The 21,328-nt window shown below is 42.5% G+C and overlaps 1 protein-coding gene across 1 annotated transcript in view; it reads left to right on the forward strand.

The window, feature by feature from the left end:
* igsf9a (immunoglobulin superfamily, member 9a) overlaps positions 1-20,762 on the forward strand; it is an 80,866-nt gene extending 60,104 nt beyond the window's left edge. The window contains 11 exon segments of the mRNA XM_039780455.1: positions 3,118-3,268; positions 4,682-4,793; positions 6,490-6,680; positions 9,746-9,963; positions 10,447-10,479; positions 10,481-10,532; positions 11,593-11,763; positions 12,171-12,207; positions 12,508-14,793; positions 15,389-15,462; positions 16,684-20,762. Coding sequence (XP_039636389.1) covers positions 3,118-3,268; positions 4,682-4,793; positions 6,490-6,680; positions 9,746-9,963; positions 10,447-10,479; positions 10,481-10,532; positions 11,593-11,763; positions 12,171-12,207; positions 12,508-14,793; positions 15,389-15,462; positions 16,684-16,847 — 3,489 coding nt within the window. The 3' untranslated portion in view covers positions 16,848-20,762.
* Positions 20,763-21,328: the final 566 nt, after the last annotated feature.

A 21,328-nucleotide genomic window follows, 5' to 3' on the forward strand; every position in this document is an offset into this window, starting at 1 on the left:
TTTAGAATGGCTTTTAATACGCAGTAGTGGTGTGACAATTTCCTCTTCCTGTTTCTATGTAACCTTTTATGATTTTTTTTATCTGTTTTCTACGTTTCATTCTTTTTATTGCAAGATATGTTGTTCTATTCTTAGTTCCTGATGTGAAGCACTTTGGATACCTGCTGGTTGTTGTAAAGCGCTATACAAATTGATTGGTTGGTTGATTGATTGATTGATTGATTGATTGATTGATTGATTGATTGATTTTTGGAGGAAGAAGATTTATCAGGCTGTGGTTTGGGTCTTTTAATGGGATTTATTGATTAAAAAATGCAGACTATCACCAGCCTTAACCTTTAATCGATTAGTAGTTTTGTAAAGACAGAAAATACAGATTACTTTGTTGCTGCATTATGACATCACAATCACTATATTTGACTACAATATCCCTAAAAGCATGTTTTGGGTGTATTTCAATATGGGGGTAATACTCAGGTGTCCACTTGTAGATAAATGATGTGAAAATGTACCCCAGCACATACAGTAATGCGACGTCCCAAACTGGACACATCTGAGAGTAACTTTTTATATTGTTAAATGTGAATATTTCAATGGATATTCCAAATATAGCCTATTTAAGACTTAGCCTATAATGAACTATTTGTGGAGCTAATTCTCTGCTTTCGTAGGACACACACACACTCACACGCATCTCGTGCATGCGCCCGCGAATCCTAAATAGCGCGCCGAGCCGCAGAGCTGGATGGCATCGCACGGTGTACTATAGGTGCCGTTAGTGCAGATACAACTGCCCACCGGCCTGGGAGTGCACTAACCCTTTATCACTATTAAATCACTGTTCTTTATTATCAACGTTTCATTCCTTTGAAGACATTTGGCAGAGCAGCATTGTCTTTATTTATTTATTTTTTTTACCAAGTTGGATTGGTCTGGCAAAGCAAGACTAAAGTGGCTCCAACTGCCATTTCACTGCAACTTTAAGGCTGGAAGTTCTGCTAGTGCTGCCATCTAGAGGTTGAAACATGCTCTGTACACTACCTACGCTGTGCAGCATTTCACAATGGGGTGATACATGTGGTAAGAAGTGCAACCTGTCAACCCATTGAGATCAGTGCTTTTCCTCCATAGAGATTTAGTGAAGAGTTGCACTGGAAGTCAACCCATTCACACTCCATTTTAGCATGGACACACCCACTTCCTGAATAAAACAAAAATGCTTTCAAATCCAGGCACGCAGACAATGGAAGCAGATGCAATTGATGGTATGACAAAGTGATGAAGTGATGCATACTGTGTAATTAACCAACTCAAATTTAGTTTTTAATGTACTTATTTCATTTTACATCCAATCTGCTGGAGTACAGAGCCATGGAAGGAAAAACAACGAGGTCGCTGTCATAATACTTTCTGACTGCACTGCATAGTAGTGCTGAACTTCTATCTACATCACAGTACATTCTACAGTCAGATTTACCCTGATAACGATATATGTAATGAAAACCATTTTTTGAATACATAAATGAAGAGTATTTCCTCACTTGTGTTGACTCATATCTGATTGTTGATCTGTTTGTTGTGGCAGCTTTTCTTAAGTTAAATTGTGATAGTGGGTAAATATGAGTAAATCAAGAAGATATCCATTATGATAGGAATTTGAATTACTTGTCTTTCTACACGAGGTGTATATAGACTGTACTATATGTAGACAGATGCAGAGAGTTTTATTCCAATGGGTAATAGCGTGCACCCCGCGCTGCATATTTCTGTTCCATCCCAACCAGAGTCTGAGAGAGTAGTAGTAACCGAGCCCGACCTGAACCCGACAGGATTTCTGTTTTTTGTGTCCGAACTGACCCGAGCCCAACCCCGTTAATGTACCTGAAGTAGCCTATAAGTTGGGTTCATGCGTTGTCACGTAGCCTATATAACTGCACTGGACAAGAAGTAGCCCAACACAGACAGTAGGTCTATGAAGGTAAATTTGGTGAAAAATGCGAGAGCTGGTAGATCTGATGTGAACACAAACACAAATCTATTCTGTGCTCAATATGTGTATCTGCATGTTTGCTATTATCTATATTAGCGTGCAAAATTAACCCCTGTCACGCAGTTTACTCATGTGCCCTCTCACAAACTCTTGCTCAGTGCGCAGGTTAGGGCTACGCGATATGACCTAAAATCAAAATCACGATTAATTGCACATTTTACCTCGTTGCACATTTACCTTAAATTAACATTTAACGATAAATGAACGATAATTAATCACGTTCTTCTAAATCATCTTTTCTGAAGCCAAAATATTTCCAGAGGACAGACACTGCGGGGTTTTTATTTTTGGGGGGCACAAGTTGCTCAGTTGACTCGGACTCAGTGTTTGAGTCATCCCCCATTATGCTTTCCATGCGGCTGACTGGTCCGCGCAAAGTCACGTGACTACACATGCGGTAGAATGGGTTTAAGGAGAAAGAAGGCCTATCAACAGGAAGAAATTATGGCGATAACCGCTTCAGAGTTCCGATGTCGATAAATTTCCGATTAATCGTCCAGCCCTAGCGCAGGTCACGCTCAACCTGCCGCTGCGTCACAATGTGCCACAAAACCAACATATCGGAGAGTTAAAGGTGGTCACTTCTGATTGGCTGTTCGTCTTAGATCGCTAGCAGCAGGAAACCCAAATCTACAGTGGAACGGTGAATATTTACAGCCTGAAGTAACCTATGTGTTGCGTTCATGCACTGTCAAGTAGCCTAAATCAGTGGTTCCCAAACTTTTTCACATCAAGGACCCCTAAACTGAAACAAATTAGACCACAGACCTCCATGTGATGAATTGAGATAAGCTTGCTATAGGTAAGGTAGCAGCTATGGTAGCCATACAGTTAAACTTAAGGATTGACTGTGCCTTCCACATATGTTTAGCATTAAAATATGATGTATCAATAATATATTAATATCCATTAATTTTCATCCATGCGGCCCAGTTTAACATTCAACTTAATTTTATACAATAAATGTACAGTAGTAGTAGTTCCGTCTCTCTTTTAAGGTTCTTGGCCTAGAAAAAAAGTTAAAGACCCCTGCTCTAATGTGTAAATGGTCTTTTTGTTCTTGGTAGGTTGACTTGGCTCGTCGCACGTCGTACTCCATAGAAGCCAACGGTTCTCTGCTCCTGCAGCCTCTCACTAAGGACCACCAGGGGGCGTGGGAGTGCAGCGCTGCTAACCGCGTGGCCTCGGTGAAAGCCAGCACACAAGTCTTTGTCCTGGGTGAGTGCAAAACGATGGATTCCTGTCTGAAAAATGCCATAACTAAAGTCCTATTCTGCCCTGCAAAGGCAAAAGACCTTAACTCGCTAGAGTGTGAAAAATGACTTTAAAGTTTTTGTTTTGTCCAGACAAAAGTATTATAGGTAGGACTCCCAAAATTTCACAACTAGTTGCTATAATGAAGAAATGTTTCTATGCAAAAAATCTTGAGCTCAAAATTGACCTTTGACCCTTGTTTGGCAGTTACTGTACTCTGCCTTTGTATCATGTGCCAAAAACAAGGAGTCATGCAAGGGCAAAAGGCAGTAACTGACATATAATCAATATTTGCTTGCTGTTCACCATACTTGCATCCATTATAAGAATACCTAACCAAGGTCTAGTCATCATGCTATTTGTTTTAAATTATATAGAAGACATTTGGTTGTTCCTATTTAGTGCTATAATGATCAGGATAGTGTGGCAATACTAACAAAGTTGAACAGTATGACAGATAAGTTACTTTGCAGTATACAGTATGAATAAATACAAGAAATATAAAGATAATTGAATTATAATTGAATACAAAGGTATATTTATTGTTTAACAATAAATATATTATGTTTAACACTTTTGCAAGGCACTGTATCCATGTCATATTCTCATTAGGGGCTGAGCCCCCCCTAAACGTCTGATCCTAGAACAGCCCCGGGTTAAGGGCCACCAAACTGCTCAAGATGGACAGTCAACGAACTCGACTTGGATTACTACTTTTTAATTCTGAGATAACCTTTAGATAACATCTACTTTGTACGGACGTTAGCAATTAACTAGCTTAGTGCTATTATGGATTTGTGTAAGATTTGACATGAACACCTGCAAGAAGGAAAGATGGCTCAAAACAAATCTGGATTATATCTTCCATGGATTATATCGGATTGCATGGAAAGGTAGGATGCCTGTGTATTTAATAATTGGTTTTCGGCATCTGATGTAGAACACCTTAACTCAACTTCAGCGTGCCGGAACAAAGGCGTTCTGCTGTGGTTTCTCGTATGGTTTTGGATGTTACGGTTGTCATAGCCCTTTTGTTTTCTCATTAAAACAATCAAATTGACTCACCATATTTATTCACATGATAAAGGAGGTCTCAAATACCCCAAAAATGACATTAACTCATTTTTGTCCAAACATGATGTTACGGCGTTTTGCCTTTGTAGGGCAGTATTACGTGAGCTGATTTTTTCTTTTTTTTTTTCTTTACACCTGTGTAAACCTCTATTATACCCAGCATAGGCCGCAAGCCTGTGCCTCCACTCCGCCTCCAATGGATAAATGCGGTACATCTAGAGATGACCTCTGAACTCTAGCGGTATCAGGTAGTTGAAGTGCTGGCAGATATCCATCAACTCCTCTCCGTTGCCTCCATTACAGGAACCAGTCCCCATGCGGCTACCTCTCTGTCCGTCTCTCCCGGGGTGAAGCAGGCCAACATTTCCTGGGAGCCAGGCTTTGATGGAGGATCAGCACAGACATTTTCAGTTTGGTGGGTGTAAAGCCTCCCACTTTCTTCTCGGGCTGTAACCATGGCAGCCATCCGTTGCACTGGTATTACTCTATTGATCTCGAGGATGAGGAATTCATTTATCTGTTATCACCTCTTGGCAGCTACAATAAAACCGTTGCTGCAGAGCATAGCTGTAGAATGCAGTGGCCATGCTAGCTACAATAGGATGGTACTGAGAAAAGAGCGCAGAATACATTAGTTTCTTGTGAATCAGCGCTTTTGTAGTGGATGAATAGCCTGTGTTTGTTTGAAGGCAAAGTGTCATCTATATGCCTGTGATGTCTTACAAGTGAGTTGATGGACAGGGTAAAAGGAATATAAAACTGCAGCCATTTGGACAAAAAAGGAACCAGAACCAAACTGTATCAAAAAGACAAGAGTGCACTATAAACTGTATTACACTCGTAATGTCTGGGAATCCGAATCAGAATGGGCTTTGTTACCAAGTAAGTTTTCAAATAAAACTAAATAAAGCAAAAGTACTGCAACCGTCAATAACAACAACAATTTAAAGTTTAAGAATAAATGGGATTCACTAAGCTATATTTCAATTCATGTTTTTTTTTTATGTCAGACAATGCCAAGTGATGACCTACAGAAGGATGCTCATTTTAATCACATTGTAACCTGAGAGGGAACTAGGTTCATCGCTGCAGCAAAGAGCGGCATAGGAATAAATATAAATTACATAAAAAAAGACCTAAAAATAGATCAGCCAGTATAAACAACCCTCTAAAGTCTCCGCTGCTCTTCGCTCTGACAGCTTGACATGTTATTACCATATATTATGAAGGATAGTCAAAGTGAATACACTCTAGATTGTGCTTCATACCTTTGCTTTTGTATACTGTAAGAACTTAAACAGGATATAAAGTGAGTGCTTGTGAGCACTTTGTGACTTCCAACAAATGGAATTGTAAGGTTGTTTGACAGTTGTGAAAGCTCTGTAGGCAAATATTCACCCATGTACTCTGTGCAGAACAGAACAAGCACGAACAAATCTCCCATATTGCTCTTAAAAAGTGAAGTGTACAGTATTTTGCTTCATGAATAAAACGTGTGAGGGAATTACTATAATTGTTGGAATTGTTGGGGCTTTGTAAATTATAGAGTGTGGTCTAGACCTACTCTATCTGTAAAGTGTCTCGAGATAACTTGTGTTATGATTTGATACTATGAATAAAATTGAATTGAAAGTGTCTAACAGAGGATGACCTCACAGTTTACCTCACCATGTTAATGTGATTTATGGTCTGTCCTTTTCTATTTTCTCATAAAAGAACACCACTTCTGTTGAGTCAAAGCCGTCATCTTAAAAAACTAAAAAAATGTATATTTTCAGACTGACATGAGTAGTTACAGTAATAAAATAGCCTTCAGTTTTGAATAGGTGAATTGAATAAAAATTTTTATCAAGCCTTTTGGGTCAAGTAATTTATTCTGATAAAATAGACATATAGAATGTCAGCTGTGGTAGGAACATGAAAATCACCATACAGTAATTTGAGCAGGGATACATCAGTGCTGCCTCTTGACGCAAAATGTGGAGCTGATAATGAGGATGAATGATTCATGAAACCTACTTTTCTGTCATGTTTCATAAAACCAGACTGCCAGAATTCCCCGCCGCTCTTTTGTTCTCACTTCTCTTCTCTCTGTCTCTCTCCCTCTGCAGGGTGAAGAAGACTTCAGCGAGTGATAATGATGGGAAGCAGGACTGGTTCTCTGTGCCCGTGCCCCCGTCCTCAGGCAGCGGCCTGCAGGTGACGGGCCTGTCTCCTGCCACCGACTACCAGTTCAGCATCCTGTCTCAAAATAAAATGGGCACAGGCCCCTTCAGTGAGATCGCCACCTCGAGGACCTTGGGTCAGTACCATTTTCCGGTTCCCTCTAAATCCGCCCTATATCAGCCGGTTCCATTCTGGAACCACTTGCAGATTTGCTAAATACTCACTGCTATACAATATTAACAAGTCTCTTTGTCACTCTGTTGTTAGAACACACTACACACAGGAAATACTGAAATACACACACATGCTCAGGTCCTATACATGCACAAATGGAGAGATGTCGGAGTGAGGGGGCTGCGACTGCTGGACAGGCGGCCTGAGCAGTTGGGGGTTCGGTGCCTTGCTCAACGGCACCTTTAGCAGTGCCAAGGAGGTGAACTGGCACCTCTCCAGCTCCCAGTCCACACTCAGTACTTCGGTCTGTACGGGGTCTTGAACCAGTAACACCCCTACGGACTGAGCTACGGCCAACCCCATTTTTATCAAGTGTTGTATGTCTTTTCATTTTGAGCCGGTGCTGACTATCACTTTCGCCAGTTGAAATGGCAAATGCTGCGAGCGGAAGAATATATCAGCTGGGGCCAATTAAAGTGAACTCCCTGATTAATATTCCCAAAGGCCAAAATTGGCTGTGTGGTTGATAGGGGTGGGGGAAAAAATCGATACAGCATAGTATCGCGATATTTTTCGTGGCAATACTGTATCGATACACAGACGCCAAGTATCGATCTTTTCTGATATATGTGTTGGTCAGTTTGTCTGCTTGACTATCACATTTTGCAGCAATAAAATTGAAGTGAGATGAACAAACAGAGACATGTATCTTTTTAGATAAAACAGATGTTGACAAAACTGTCCTTTTGGGACATCATTTTAAATTGGAAAAAATCTGAAGTTGGAAAAAAAGGTAATACATTGCAATATATCGCAGAATATTGCAATATGTTTAAAATCGCAATAATATCGTATCGTGACATAAGTATCGGGATGATATCGTATCGTGAGGCCTCTTGTGATTCCCACCCCTAGTGGTTGATGTGCTAGCTACAAACTGGTGTCTGTACTCAGCCGAAAATCATTTGCGCGAGAAGGAAACGCCACTCTTTAGCACCACTCTACGATCACACATCTGTTTTTTGTGACTTAAGTACTACAAAGTACATTAATACTTGGTCACTTAGCATTCCCAACCCTAACCAAAACATAATTTTAAGCGTGGCTCTAGGGATGGCACCGTTGGTCTGCATCCTCAAAGGTATTTCCTTGATCTTACAGATGGTCTACAGTCTTCCTGGGCTGATGAAATTTTCGCCTGGGTCGAAATCAACATTCTTATCCAGTGTTTCCACAAAATGTGCCACTGCTTTTCTCTTCACTGTTCTTTTAACTATGTTCAGTGAAAATGTTTTTTTTTTCCAAGCCCAAAAAAATATATCAACATTTAAGTCACAGACTGCGGCATCCGCTGCTCTAGCCTAAGGCAGGCCAGGGCAGCGTATAGAGCAGTCTGTGACTTAAATGTTTATTTCTTTCTCCTGAAAACATTTTATCCTTCCCTGGCAGAGAGTAGATATCCTGGAGACATCTGAGAGATCACAAAAATACCTTTGAAGATGCAACACACTGTTGGATACGAGTTAAAAATAAAAATAAAAAAAGGCTTTCCCAAACAATCAAACTGATCATGACAATTCCAGTTGTTGGAATCTCCCAATTAAACTTTTATGCATAATCATTCATCAATATTTCAAGCTTATCAACTTCTGTGCTGGTAACAAATGTTCATGCTACGTTATCATGGCCATAAATATCAGAGTAAACAGTGTTCTTACTAAAGATGCACCGATAGACCGGCTGGTGATTTCATGCCGGTCAATGCTACAATGAACTGACAACATAAGTTATACGAGTTACAGTTCTCAAGGACGCACTCACACACGGACGCGACAGCACAGTCTCTTTTTTTTTTTTTTTTTTCTTTCTCTCAACTTTTCCGTTGTGTATGTCGCGTTACGCGACTGCGTGTAAAAGCCGCGTCGTTTGGCTTCTCGCATTACGTAGGGAACCTCGTGAATTAACCTGCAACATGTCAGCTGTTTGGAAATTCTTCAGCGTGTGTGCAGAAGATAACAAGTTTGCAATATGCAACACCTGCAAGGACAAAGTAGGGCGTGGAGGGACTACACCAAAAACCAAAATCATATTTGTTTAGTTGGCTATTGGATATGAAAAGAAGGAAATGGTTCTAACATTGTGCTTTAGATGTGTGTGAATTTCCCACACCAGGAGTAATTTATATAGTTCTATTTTATAGTGATCCATTATCTGTTAAAAAAAAAGGTCTATGTTCTGTGCAAAATGTTCTATTAAAGAAAAGATAGAAAATAAATATTGGCGTGTGCTGTAAAGTGGTTAGAAAAATTAATTAAAAATTAAATCGGAATCTGCTAAAATCGGTATCGGCTGGCCTAACTCAAAGAAAATCGTAATCGGCCTAGAAAGTTGTAATCGGTGCATCTCTAGTTCTTACAATATTAATCTGAGCTCTTACTGTTAGACCTAAAATATAGTACAAACCCCAATTCCAATGAAGTTGGGACGTGTAAAATGTAAATAAAGAATACCATGATTTGCAAATCCTTTACAACCTATATTCAATTGAATACACTACAAAGACAAGATATTTAATGTTCAAACTGATAAACTTCATTGTTTTTGTTTATTTGTTGCAAATATTCACTCATTTTGAATGCGATGCCTGCAACACGTTCCAAAAAACCTGGGACAGGGGCAACTAAACACTGGGGAAGTTGAGGAATGCTCAAAAACCACCCGTTTGCAACATTCCACAGGTGAACAGGTTAATTGAAAACAGGTGAGTGTCATGATTGGGCGTAAAAGGAGCATCCCCAAAAGGCTCAGTGGACCCTGCGGCCCTTGCTACATGTCATTCCCCCTCTCTCCCCCCTTTCACATCTTCAGCTGTGCTGCATAATAAAGGCCTAAAATGCCAACCCTACTCCTCTCAGACTCTCAAGGTTGAACATCTGTGTCAGTAGCAATTTCCTCCACTGTAATTAAATGTTTCTGCCGGAGCGTATCTGACTGATCAACTGAAGGTCTTTTATTCCTCCGCATCAGATCCTCCGCCGAGGAGAAGTAAGCTGAAGCCCCCTGCGTCGCTGTCGGCTAATCAGGGCTCAGAAGGTGTCATTCTGCAGTGGTCCCTTCCTGAAGCTCAGCACCCTGCCATCACAGGCTTTGTTCTCCAATCCCGCACCGAGCAAGGGGAGTGGTTTCATCTGGACGAGGATATCAGTGCCAACAGTAGCCAGATAGTTGTTCCCGGTCTGCACAAGGTACCAAGCCAGTCACACTGCTCCCTCTAAGTGTAATCCATCCACACTGCTTATTAAATGCCTTGGAGATTTTTTTTTTTTTTTTTTTGTATATCTATGTTATATCTCCGTGGTTTTACTTTTGTAGACTCTCAACTATGCACGCTGCGTGGCAGCCGTCACTTTTGTTTTGTCGTCTTTCAATCTGTGTGCGCTGGCGTTTCCTCTCTCTGCCCATCTCATCCTTCTTTTTCTCTCCTATATAGGTCTACACATATTCAAATTAACTTCATTAGCATTGCAGGCACAGTCCTGTGTTGACAAAGTGTGGTTTCATCCTCTGTCTTCTCCACTGTGTGTGTGTGTGTGTGTGTGTGTGTGTGTGTGTGTGTGTGTGTGTGTGTGTGTGTGTGTGTGTGTGTGTGTGTGTGTGTGTGTGTGTGTGTGTGTGTGTGTGTGTGTGTGTGTGTGTGTGGCGTGCGTTTGTGTGCCTGCTGGCCTCAGGACTGCGTGTACGAGCTGCGGCTGCTATCTCGTCCGCGGGGAGTTGCTGAGCGAGCCCAGTCCATCAGTCAATGTCTCCACCATGGGTAGGTGTTCCACAGCAACCTTGCCCCCTTCGCATTCTCACCCGCCCTCTGTTTCAATCCATTCTCTCTTCCCCCCTCCCCGTCCCTCTTTACCCAGCGTCGGACCAGAATTAGAGCAGGCCTCCAGGGAACGCTGTCCATTACAGGCCTGAATGATAGAAATAGCTCCACTAATAACTTCTCAAAAGTGTGTGTGTGTGATAGAATTTGGACTGGTCTGTTTGGGATTCTTATGTGAATGTGACATGAATGTTTCATTAGATATGGTTACAGCGATATCAAACAGAGGGATATACAACTCCCACTGGCACCACTCAGGGAGCGTCCCAACAATCAGAGCCATAGCTTGTACATCGTTTAACACGGCTCTGCTGAGAATCCCAGTTTGTCGTCTGACTGAGCAAATGCAAAACAACCGTGTTTATGGTTAGCCCATAATGATCATCAGGGGCACAGATTGGGGAATGAGGTCCACTTAAAACTGGTAACACCAAACCTCATAGCAATCTTGTATACTTTCTATGAGTGTCTCTGTGTTTATGATGTAAATGATTGTATGTAATAGTTGGGACTGACGCAAGTGGCATGAAATATGCATGTTTGGAATGTCAGCCAGTATGATCAGATGATTCTAGAGCTTGATGTGCAAAGCTTCTTTTTTTTTCTTTCAAATTCAAAAAAAAAAAAAAAAAAGTTTCTTTTAATTAATTTCAAATGATGTACAGATTAACACTTAATCCATTTTTTTTTAATCAATTTAAAGTTTATAAATTATATATTAAAATGTTCCAAATCGGGTTTTAATCTATACAAACTGTATACTTCATTTTTATAAATCATAAAATAACATGAGAATTACGTTTGTTGATTTTAAAACACACATACAACTTTTTTTTTTAAAACGTATGTTTTTAATTTCAATTTTTTTTTCAATTTACAAATCAAAAGATCATTTTGTAGTTTTCTCTGTGGTTATTGCTGACACTACAGTCACACTTAGCTTGCTTTTACGTTTATTCAGTAATATACAGTATATATCACTGATGAAATGATGTCACAGGGATGGAGATCTACCCCGCCACATCCCGACTGCTGGAGCTGGTCCCGGAGCCGTTACTGGCCGGCGTGCTGGGCGGGGTCGGCTTCATGTGCTTGGCACTGGTCTTGCTGCTGGGGTCCGCCTGTGTCATCAGCCACAAGAGGGACCAGCGTCGCAGAAAGAAGAAGGATGGTAAAAAAAAAAAAAAAAAGCCCCCTCACTCCAGAGACTCTGCAGACACTCACTTTGATGAACTGCATCATGAATATCATCATTTATTCAATAAAATATTGAAGGCACTTTGAATCCATTATATAAATCATACCCTACTGCATGGATTTGGCGCTCCTCTTGTCCCCTGCTCCATTCAGTTGTAAAAAGTTATTGATGTCATTTACATTACTTGCTAATTAGGGTAATTTCTCATTAGTGGCTGATAAATGTAAGTGTAATTAACTTTTTTTTTTCTTTTTTTTTTGGACAAGCCTCTGGCCTTTTTAATGGGCTCTTATTAGAGTTGGTTATGTTTTTACTTGTTGGTCAGTGTGGTTGTATCCTAATGAGTCAGATACCATCTTGCCCCTCTCCCTCCCTTTCAGAGCCCCCCTCTGCCATCTATAAATGCTCCCCATCAATGTAAGTACCCCTTTATCATTTCATTATAATGCCTCCCATTGACCTTTCCCGCTGCTTCCCTTGCGAACCAAATGTTGAAAATGCTAGCACTTAAGGTATTTCCTATTTCAGATCTTTTTCTTCCTCATCTTCATCTATTGCTACTGCTGCTGTTTTAGTCTCTCTCTGTCTACATCTCTCCCGCCCCCTCTTTCACTCACACTGAAACATTTCCTCTGTCTCTAATACGTCCTACACTTCTGTTTTCTCTGAAAAATTCCTTCTTTCACCCCTCGCTACCTCTCTTTCTGTCTCTCACAGGAAGACTTCCGGCAGTGGCAGTCCAGACAGTGTGTTGAAGAGAAGCCTCCTTCCAGCCAGCCTCCTCTATCCCACCTCTTCCTCCTTCACCACCACCACCGCCTCCTCCTCCTCGCAGACAGACTGCTCCTCCTTTAGCGCTGACAGTCACCATCGGCGGAAGCAACTCCAGTCCAACTACAGCAGAGGCCGCCTTACTAGGACAACTTCTTCTCCCATTACTCCTCCAATCGAGTTGATCTCTAGAGGCCCGGACGGGCGCTTCGCGCTCCTGCCGTACAACGACGACGCGCTGAGTGTTCACAGCAAGAGAAGCGGAAGGTATAACCAAGATAGGGTCCGAAGGTCTGTGTCGCTGCGCTCAGAGAGGGAAGACAGGAAGCAGCCGGCGTTTGTGCTTTCTGTTGATCTGCCACCTTGCAGGCCGGCACAGGGAAATCCCACAAACCAAATTTGTGGCGTGGCCCAGGGCCTGCCCCATCCCCACCGTTATATCTTGGATCAGAAGGCAAGCTACGAGGGCTCTCCTGACGTCAGCAGCCTGTGCTCAAACAGTAGTTTGGCCACCATTCCTCAACAAGACAGAGAAATACCTCCCGAATTTCCAGTGCTCCCGCATATCCGATCCGGCCTAGGCCAGCCATCTGTGACCGCCAGCGCTCTGGTTCTCCAAATGGAGCACGAGCGCGAGCGGGGAAACCTGAGCCGCTGTCTGAAGCTGGCTCAGGAGAGGGAGGAGCTGGAGATGGAGCTCTTGAGGTACACGCTGGAAAGAGGCTCGGAGAGAGAAACGGAGACGGAGCGTTACGACTTTGAGAGGAGAGAGGCCGCCGCTGCTGAGCTTGGGTGGGAATATAAGAGCAGCACCTTGCCCCACAGATACCCCGAGGGCAGGAAAGAGTGCTTTGGTCTGTCCCAGAGCCCTTTCTCTTCATCTGATGTGCATAGGGAGTCCCGTTCTCTTGTCTCTCCTCTCACTCTAACCCCGGCCCGCGCCTGTTTCAGAGCGTCTTCACCTGCGAGTCCCTCTTGTTTTAAGCCTGGTAACCATTACGCTGCTCCATCCTTCACCAAACACACCCCCGTCCTTTCTGAGGAGGCAGGCAGATTAACTCTCCCACGTGTCTCCTCAAAGAACCAGAGGCATGAAAGGGTAGAGGCAGCGCCAGAGGGCTATGATAATTCACCACAATCCACAGTCTTAGAAATGCAAACGAATGATTCATGCTCTGAGGCATGGAGACAGAACAATCACAGTCATAGCAGCCTTTCAACGTTGTCTTTCCATAGCAGTAAATATACTCAAAGATCTAATCTGCGCCTGGATGCAGTGCCAGCCTCTTTAGATGCAGAGGTAGCATTCCCCGAGCCCGCTGATGAAGTTGTGTGTGTTGAGATGAGTGTGGACGAGCCAGAGTTGGAGGTGTGTGTGACGCAGCCTGCGAAGCCCATGCTGCACCACAGAATCGCCTCCCACGTTCAACACGGGCACGCGCTGAGTCGCAGAGGCCGGCACGAAGACGCGACTTGGAGCGCAAGCTTCAACCGCCGCGGTCCAGCTTATCCACAAACTCCCAGACCGGAACTCTGGAGAGCTGTGACCCACGGCTCTAAACTCTGGGACTGTAAGCAGCGAAGCCAGAGCCTTGACTCCCGGAGACGGAAAGAGCCGGGTTTCCTGGCTCCTGATGCGTGGATAGACTCTCTCAGCCAAGAGAACTGCTCTGTTGCGTCTTCCGGTCGCCCACACACTCTGTTCTGGGAACCCCAGAGCCCTCCGGCCAGAAATATCTCCAAATCTCCTGCAAATTCACCTTCTGCTTCCCAAGCTGCCTCCCGGTCACCTCCTGCTGTGGACGCTTTATCTCTAAGAAGCAGCCCAGACAGGCCCGTTCCAAAAGATGACGTGCCTCGCCACTACGAGCCAAAAAGAGAGGCGGCCATCTTTCCCAGTGCTGCCAAACGGCCGATCGACTACCGGGAGGCCGTGAAAGAGGCAGAGGTTTATCTGGAGGCCATGAAGGAAGCTTCCATATGCTTACCGCATGGCGAAGACAATTACCATCAGGCACTAGAATTAGAGGCGGGGGACTCCGAGGGAGTGCCAGAGTCCGGGAGCAGCTACAGCAGTTATGCAAGCAGCGGCCGAGGCAGCATGGAGCCCGCTAACAGACGCCTGTCCCTGTGTCACCTCTCCCCAAGCCTCCCCAGCTCACCCGGGACTGCAGAGGAGAGCCAGGGGAGCACAGGGGACAAGCACACTCACCAAATGGAACAAAGCCAAAGGTATTAAGCACATAATGAATGAGGGAAATTACGTTTTGTGGCAGAAAATGTGGCGGCTAACCTTTTGTAGTGCTAGAGGATCCTGTGTGGTCATTATAAGGCTGTCAAGGTGAGCCCAATATACACTGTCTAATATACTTTATAGAAGAAATGAAAGACAATACAGTACGATTTCAGATTTCAACTTTATTATATATCAGAAGTTGATTAAAACACTGCTCATAATTAAGTGGGTGTCAAATTAGGTTTGAAATTTAAGGTTGAGAAATGTCAAAACAATCCAAAAAGCAATTAATAAGTCTGAACAAAAAATTTATGAAATACGTAAAGCATCAGCGTGTTTCATTGCTCTGAGAATTACAGAGGTGTATTCGGTGTCTTTGTACTGTAGGTTGACATTTCGTCACGGTTGTGTAAATGATCAAACATTTCATAGTCAAAGTCAAATCCCTCTGTAAGATGTTAGAATAAATATTAGCAAACATATGTCTATGTGTCTAGTTTATTGCCAGTTAATTCTTTGCCAATCATGAACATTTCTGCATAAAACACCCAAACGGTGTTTAAATACTAAGTGTTCTGTGTCCTTTTTCAGGAGAAAGGTCTCAGTTGATGAGAATTACGAGTGGGATGCTGCTGATTTCTGCTCACAGCCGGGAAACCATGACGGTGAGGATTTTTCTTCTCTAATTGACAATATGCAGCTCATGTTTTGATTCAAACAGCGCTACCGAATTAGATGCCTTTTGTCTGTTTAGAATCATGACTCAATACAGTACAATGGTGGAAGTGAAAGAAAATGATACACTGGGCGACTGAATTAATCTCTAATTATCCAGAAGGTCCCTTCAGTTGAGTAGACAAATCCTCGCCATTTAAGCTGCGGGGATGCCATGCTCCCTAGTAGATGAGGACATGAGTAAATATGAGCTCTTTCTAAATGGAGAAATTGTCGGTGGACACGTGGGGCATTGTATTTGGAATAGGAAGGGGGGGTCACTAGATCTTTTGGGGTGAAGGCATGGAAGAGCAATACTTGTTACCTGATTGGTCGGGGACATTTTTCCTTGCGAGAGGCTGCACTGCCTTCGGTCATGCCTGCTTTGGGCTTACCAGCATGCCTTCCCTCCAAAAAAAGTAGAGAGGTATGACTATATGTAGAAAAAATCTTTCCTAACAATACCAATCAGAGAATGTTAACGGGGCTGTCGGTCTCTAAATGTTTTTAACTTTTCTGAGCGCTCTCTCTCTTCTCTCTCTCTCTCTCTCTCTCTCTCTGTGCACCTGATCTTCTAAGAACGGTGACGCCGTTATCAATCGAGTATTGATTGGTCAGTGGGCGGTGCTTTAACACCGGTTGATCTCTAATCTCCAACATAACCTGCTCCTGAGCAGGATAGGTGTTCAGCGTAAGTTACCACGGCGATTTAACCCGGGAACAAGTGATCCACCGTTTAAATGTACTGTTCAGGCAAACCAGTGGGTTTGCGTATCTTGCCCTAATTTGTATTTTTTTTTTTTAAATACAAGATTTGTAGACTTAAATTTCAGTGTGGTATGCACTGTAGAGAGCAACATTTAACAAGCAATTACTGGAACACTTAGCAATTTTGAATCTGATCTAGGGGAGATTTGTAACTCTGTTACAAGAACAAATTAACAGAAAGGTCAGACAGATAGTTTTCACTATTTGTCTACCCTGAATTAACTTGCAAGCTAACCTACATTTGCACTCAGAATCCAGTATTAAATATTTACCCCATAACCTGTGAGTGTTTGGTGTCTGTGGGAGGATGGAGGGGACAAAAAGCAACAGGCTGAGGACATTTATTAAAATAACATCTGCCTTGAAATATCCGGAAACTCAGTGATCGTTTCTGTTTCCCACAGACCTGCTTCCCTCGTTGAATCTACTGAAGCCTGCTCCGTGCCGTAGCCTTCCCAGAATGCAGTGCTCCACCAAGGCACAGACACATTGTGCTCAGCCCTCCTTGCTCCTGGGCCATCAAAGCAGCTGCTCTGCTGAGCCAGAAGCAGACACCGTGCTGTTCTGACAGCGCCAGCCTTCGGCTCATCTCACCTGCTGCGTCCTTTCACTTATTGACTTGCATCATGAGGTGACAGAAAATAGGCATTTTGCAGAAAGTGAGCTTTTCTCTGATCAATCTAATTCCAGTTTTCAAAGCACAAAAAAGGACACCGTGTATGTTGTCCTTTTTTGTTTCTCTTGGTCTTTTTGTCAAACTTCACTTGGGAAGATAATTGTTTTCAACAGTACAGGGGTCAGTTAAAGCAGTGGTTCCCAAACTTTTTCACATCAAGAACCCCTAAACTGACACAAAAAGAACACAGACCCCCCCCCATTATGATACGATTTTGTCCCCCATCTGATAGGATTCTTACTTTTAGATGTTTTGTTACAGAAAGTGTATGAAACAGACGACCGAAATAGTCATTCCTTCTGTCATTGTGTTACCTAAATGTCAAGGCATTACCAACCCTGGGAACTTGCTCACTCTCGTTCTGTCTAGGTTTTTACAGCAGAGTTTGGTTGTGCTCGACCATATGATACTAGGAACTGAATGCGTAGCCGGCCGACTGAAAAGGGAAGAAGGGGCCTACCTTGATTCAGCGTCCTCCGGCCCGGCGTCCTTAGCTAGCCTGCTCCTCTTCCTTCGCCAGGCGGCGTAGCCTCCAACAGCGTTGCCACACAGTTGACCGTTCATTTTGTAAACCTTTTTTAAAGACGCACACACAACAATAACATAACTTGAGGAGGGAGAAAAAGTCAGCGAAATCAGGAATCGCTGACTCTCTGTCAGTCTCTCATTCAGGCTCTTTCCACCGTCCCACGTCTTGGCGTGTTCAGACTGCCTGTGTCGGCCGGTCTGGCAAAAAACGCGCTTCTTCTTTCCTTTTTATTTTGAATGGGGGGGGTAGTGTGTTAAGGCTGCGGCGGGGGTTGCCGCAGGTGGGACGTGCAAAAAAACGTTTTGAGAAACGCAACCCCACGTCATGCTGCGGTGGCCAATCACGTAACCGGGGATCAGACTTGTCGGTGTGTTTTGAGCTGTGGTTTGAGGCGCTGTGCGAATCCCGTACAGGAAACGGGGAACATCACTGCCTCTATCGCTGCCACAAGAAAGTTTGAAAACACAATGAGGGGTAAAAAAAAACGAAACACAAGCACTGAACTGCCAGGGAGTTTGTGTAATGCTACGTCTCGCTCGTATCTTTTCTTTCTCTCTCTCCTGTGAAATGAAGTGCGGTCGGAAGCGTCGAGATCTATAAACGACATCATGGAAATCAGTAATTGTGAAATAAAAAGTCTAATTGTGCTTTGTGAGCTCCGTGACGCAGCTAAGCCCCCACCCACCCCAGCCGGGCGGCCAGTGAAATATTGGAATATATTGGAATTATAGTGAAAATAAATGATTCCCCTTTTTGAGTGGGACCCCCCCCCCCCTCCCTGCAATCCCCTCGAGGACCCCACTTTGGAAATGGGAACCACTGAGTTAAAGTAATGGAGACACAAAAATGACCTTTACCCTTGTGCGGAGCTTTAAAAGGTTGTTTTGCTTTTTGCTCTTGGCACTTTCCTTTGACACAGTCTGCCAATATCAAAGCTTCCCACTGCGCTGATGGATTCACCACGTTCTCCGTGTGTGGTTTTTAATATGCATTCATCATCCAGGGATGACGTAGTAGCCACACAAGGGACAAAACCGGTCTCAGTCATCATCAAGTGACTGGTTTAGGCCGGGGATGATGAAGTTTTTAAGATGTCATCAATCACCTTTGAGTTTAACAAGAGCTGTTTATGAAATGCCAATACATAAATAAGGAAGATAGATAGAATATGAAATTGTTATTTTGCTATACTGTTACTGTTCTGCTTTAGTCCAACACTGTCTCGAAAAGTAAGTCTTTTACCAACAGAGATAATTATATAATAATAATAATAATAATAATGATGATAATAATATACTGTGAATTTCTGGAATCTAAAAATCTACTTCGTGTGGATAAAAGCCTTAGTTTCCTCCCCAGGCCGTCTCCTTGTTTAGCCGAGCAAGACCCCTAATTATGTTTGGTAATTGAAGAGGGTCAAGTCAATATGTTGAGTTTGTCCTTGTTTATTTTGTATGGACATAAAGGGAAATTAGCTTTTATTTTTGCTTTGACTTTGATTTACCAAGGGTCAGTTCACTGAAAGAGCACTGCTTTTCCCTCCCAGCAGCGCCTGCTTTGTACTCACACAGCTGCTAACATTGACACTTGGGAGCCAACAGTGTTGCTGATTTAGTGGCACCAGTTAAGTGGTTTAATGCCTTGTTTGAGGGCACGTCAACAGCAGCGATGGAGCACATCCCCGTAGGGTTGGGCGACAATTACTACTTACCATGGACCTGCATATTAATGCCGTCATCAGGGCTGCCCCCTCAATTAGTCAAATAATCAGTCATTTGGTCTTGGTTGACTTCAGATTTCTTTAGTCAGTGTGTCTGTTATTTCCAGGAAACTTAAAGGTGCTGTAGGTAGGATTGTGAAGATCCAGGACTTAGCCAAAAAATGTGAACATCGACAACTTCTCAGTCCCTCCCCCCCTTTCTGATAAAGCCCAAAACGATCTCCTAAGCCCCTCCCCCCACAAGGGAGAGCTGTGCACGATAGAGCGCGTGTGAAGGGGAGGAAACCTATCTGCAGCTCGTGCGCGAGGAAGGGGAAGGGGAGGACGCTATGAAATGCTTGGGCCTGTGCAGTGATTGACACGCAGTTAGACAACCCCATTCCCGATTAAATCAACTAATCGATCCAACTAATCGACAAAATGGAGGATCGAGAAGAATTTCTTGAATCAAGGACAGTCTTAGCTGTCATATTACAAATGCTGTTGTCCAAATTGTAATCTAAAGATAACAAAATTAGTTATTTAAGTTTTTGTTTTTTTCCACTGCACAGTCACATCAGTATTTAAAACTACAAATTTTCAGACCCAAATTACGGTAATTGATTTCAGTGGAACCCACATGTTCAGTGGATTCAGTAAAAGTGAGTAAAACGTGTTCAACAAAAACCTGTAATTATAACTGGAAAGGATTTTTCTCAAAGTTCCCATATATATCGACGCTGTCAGATGAAAACCTTGTATGTCCAAAACCGTTATTCAGGAAAGGAAAAAGGCTAATTTGAAAACATTTTTTATTAATTATAAAATAATATAAATAATAATTTCCATTTTACCTTAGACGAAGTCAGACCAAATTGACTCGTCACTGTTTAAATATTTGAAAAACCCACAGGCAGACATAATAGGTGACCAATAGCATTGATTTATGAAAAACCTGACTTGAATATTGATTGAAAATGACAAAATGTTTCTGCCCAAAACAGTGTTTTCAATGGAAAGCATCTAAAGCCTGCTCGAAGAAGTCACCAGATAATTTTGCATATTGGTGACTTTTTACATCCATACTAGATATTTTAGAAATAATAAAAGTCAAGCTCTACTTAACGGACTTGTCGTTCCGGCTTTAGCATGAGCTAACATTATTGTTGAAGTTGCTGTCATCTCATCAAGTTCCCTGGACAAAAAATTGTCAGTGATCAGTGATTGGTCTTTCACATTTCGGTCTAGCTGATGATTGGTCGACTGAATGAGAAATACTGTTGATTCTCTTCAAGCATGGGAAGCTAGAATTGGTTTTGCTGTGCCACTTTCTGGTGAGAGTTGTGTCTGTTGTAAGGCCTAACAGTGGAACACAGTTCATTGCATTAGGGCTGCAAGTAATGATTATTTTCATTGTCGATTAATCGATTTGTTGTTTGGTCTATGAAAGAAATGGTGAAAAAAGTCGATCAGTGTTTGCTAAAGAACAAGATGACGTCATCAAATGTCCACAACTCAAAGATATTCACTTTACTGTCATAGAAAAGTGAAGAAACTAGAAAATATTATCGCTGGAATCAGAGAAAAATTACTTTTTAAAAAAAAAAAAAAAATAAAATAAAAAAAAAAAAAAATTTATTAAATAAAAAAAAAATTTTACATTGCATTCAACATTAATTAATAATTTTTTTTATGTGGTATACATGTATATCCTGTGTTGGACACACTCAAACCATTGATCTCGCCAAGCCCTGCTTCCCAATGTAGATTAAGATTCTTCCTGGGGGATAAACCAGTGACTTTCCTGGCACAAACCTGCCACCCCTGCCCCTAATCCTGCGGAGAGAAACATGCTTATGCCTCATGCTCGCTTTTCTTCATGAACAATGGAGGAAAAGAGAAAATTGGCTTTTGCTTGCTGCTCTAGCTCAGGGCCTTCACATTAGTCAACCAAATAATTAACTCGGAGCTCCACAGCAGTACCAGAGCATTGTGGGGTATCCATCCTATAATTGAAATTCACTCATAGAGGCTACATTTACTGCAAATCAATGTTTCACTTCTGTAGAACATTTTCATTTTCTGGTGTACACATATTGTACCTCAAGTCTGCAAATGATCAAACCCCATGTGCTGCTCTGGGGA

This window comes from Perca fluviatilis, chromosome 17 (assembly GCF_010015445.1).
Source record: "Perca fluviatilis chromosome 17, GENO_Pfluv_1.0, whole genome shotgun sequence".
In the NCBI taxonomy this organism is placed as follows: domain Eukaryota; kingdom Metazoa; phylum Chordata; class Actinopteri; order Perciformes; family Percidae; genus Perca; species Perca fluviatilis.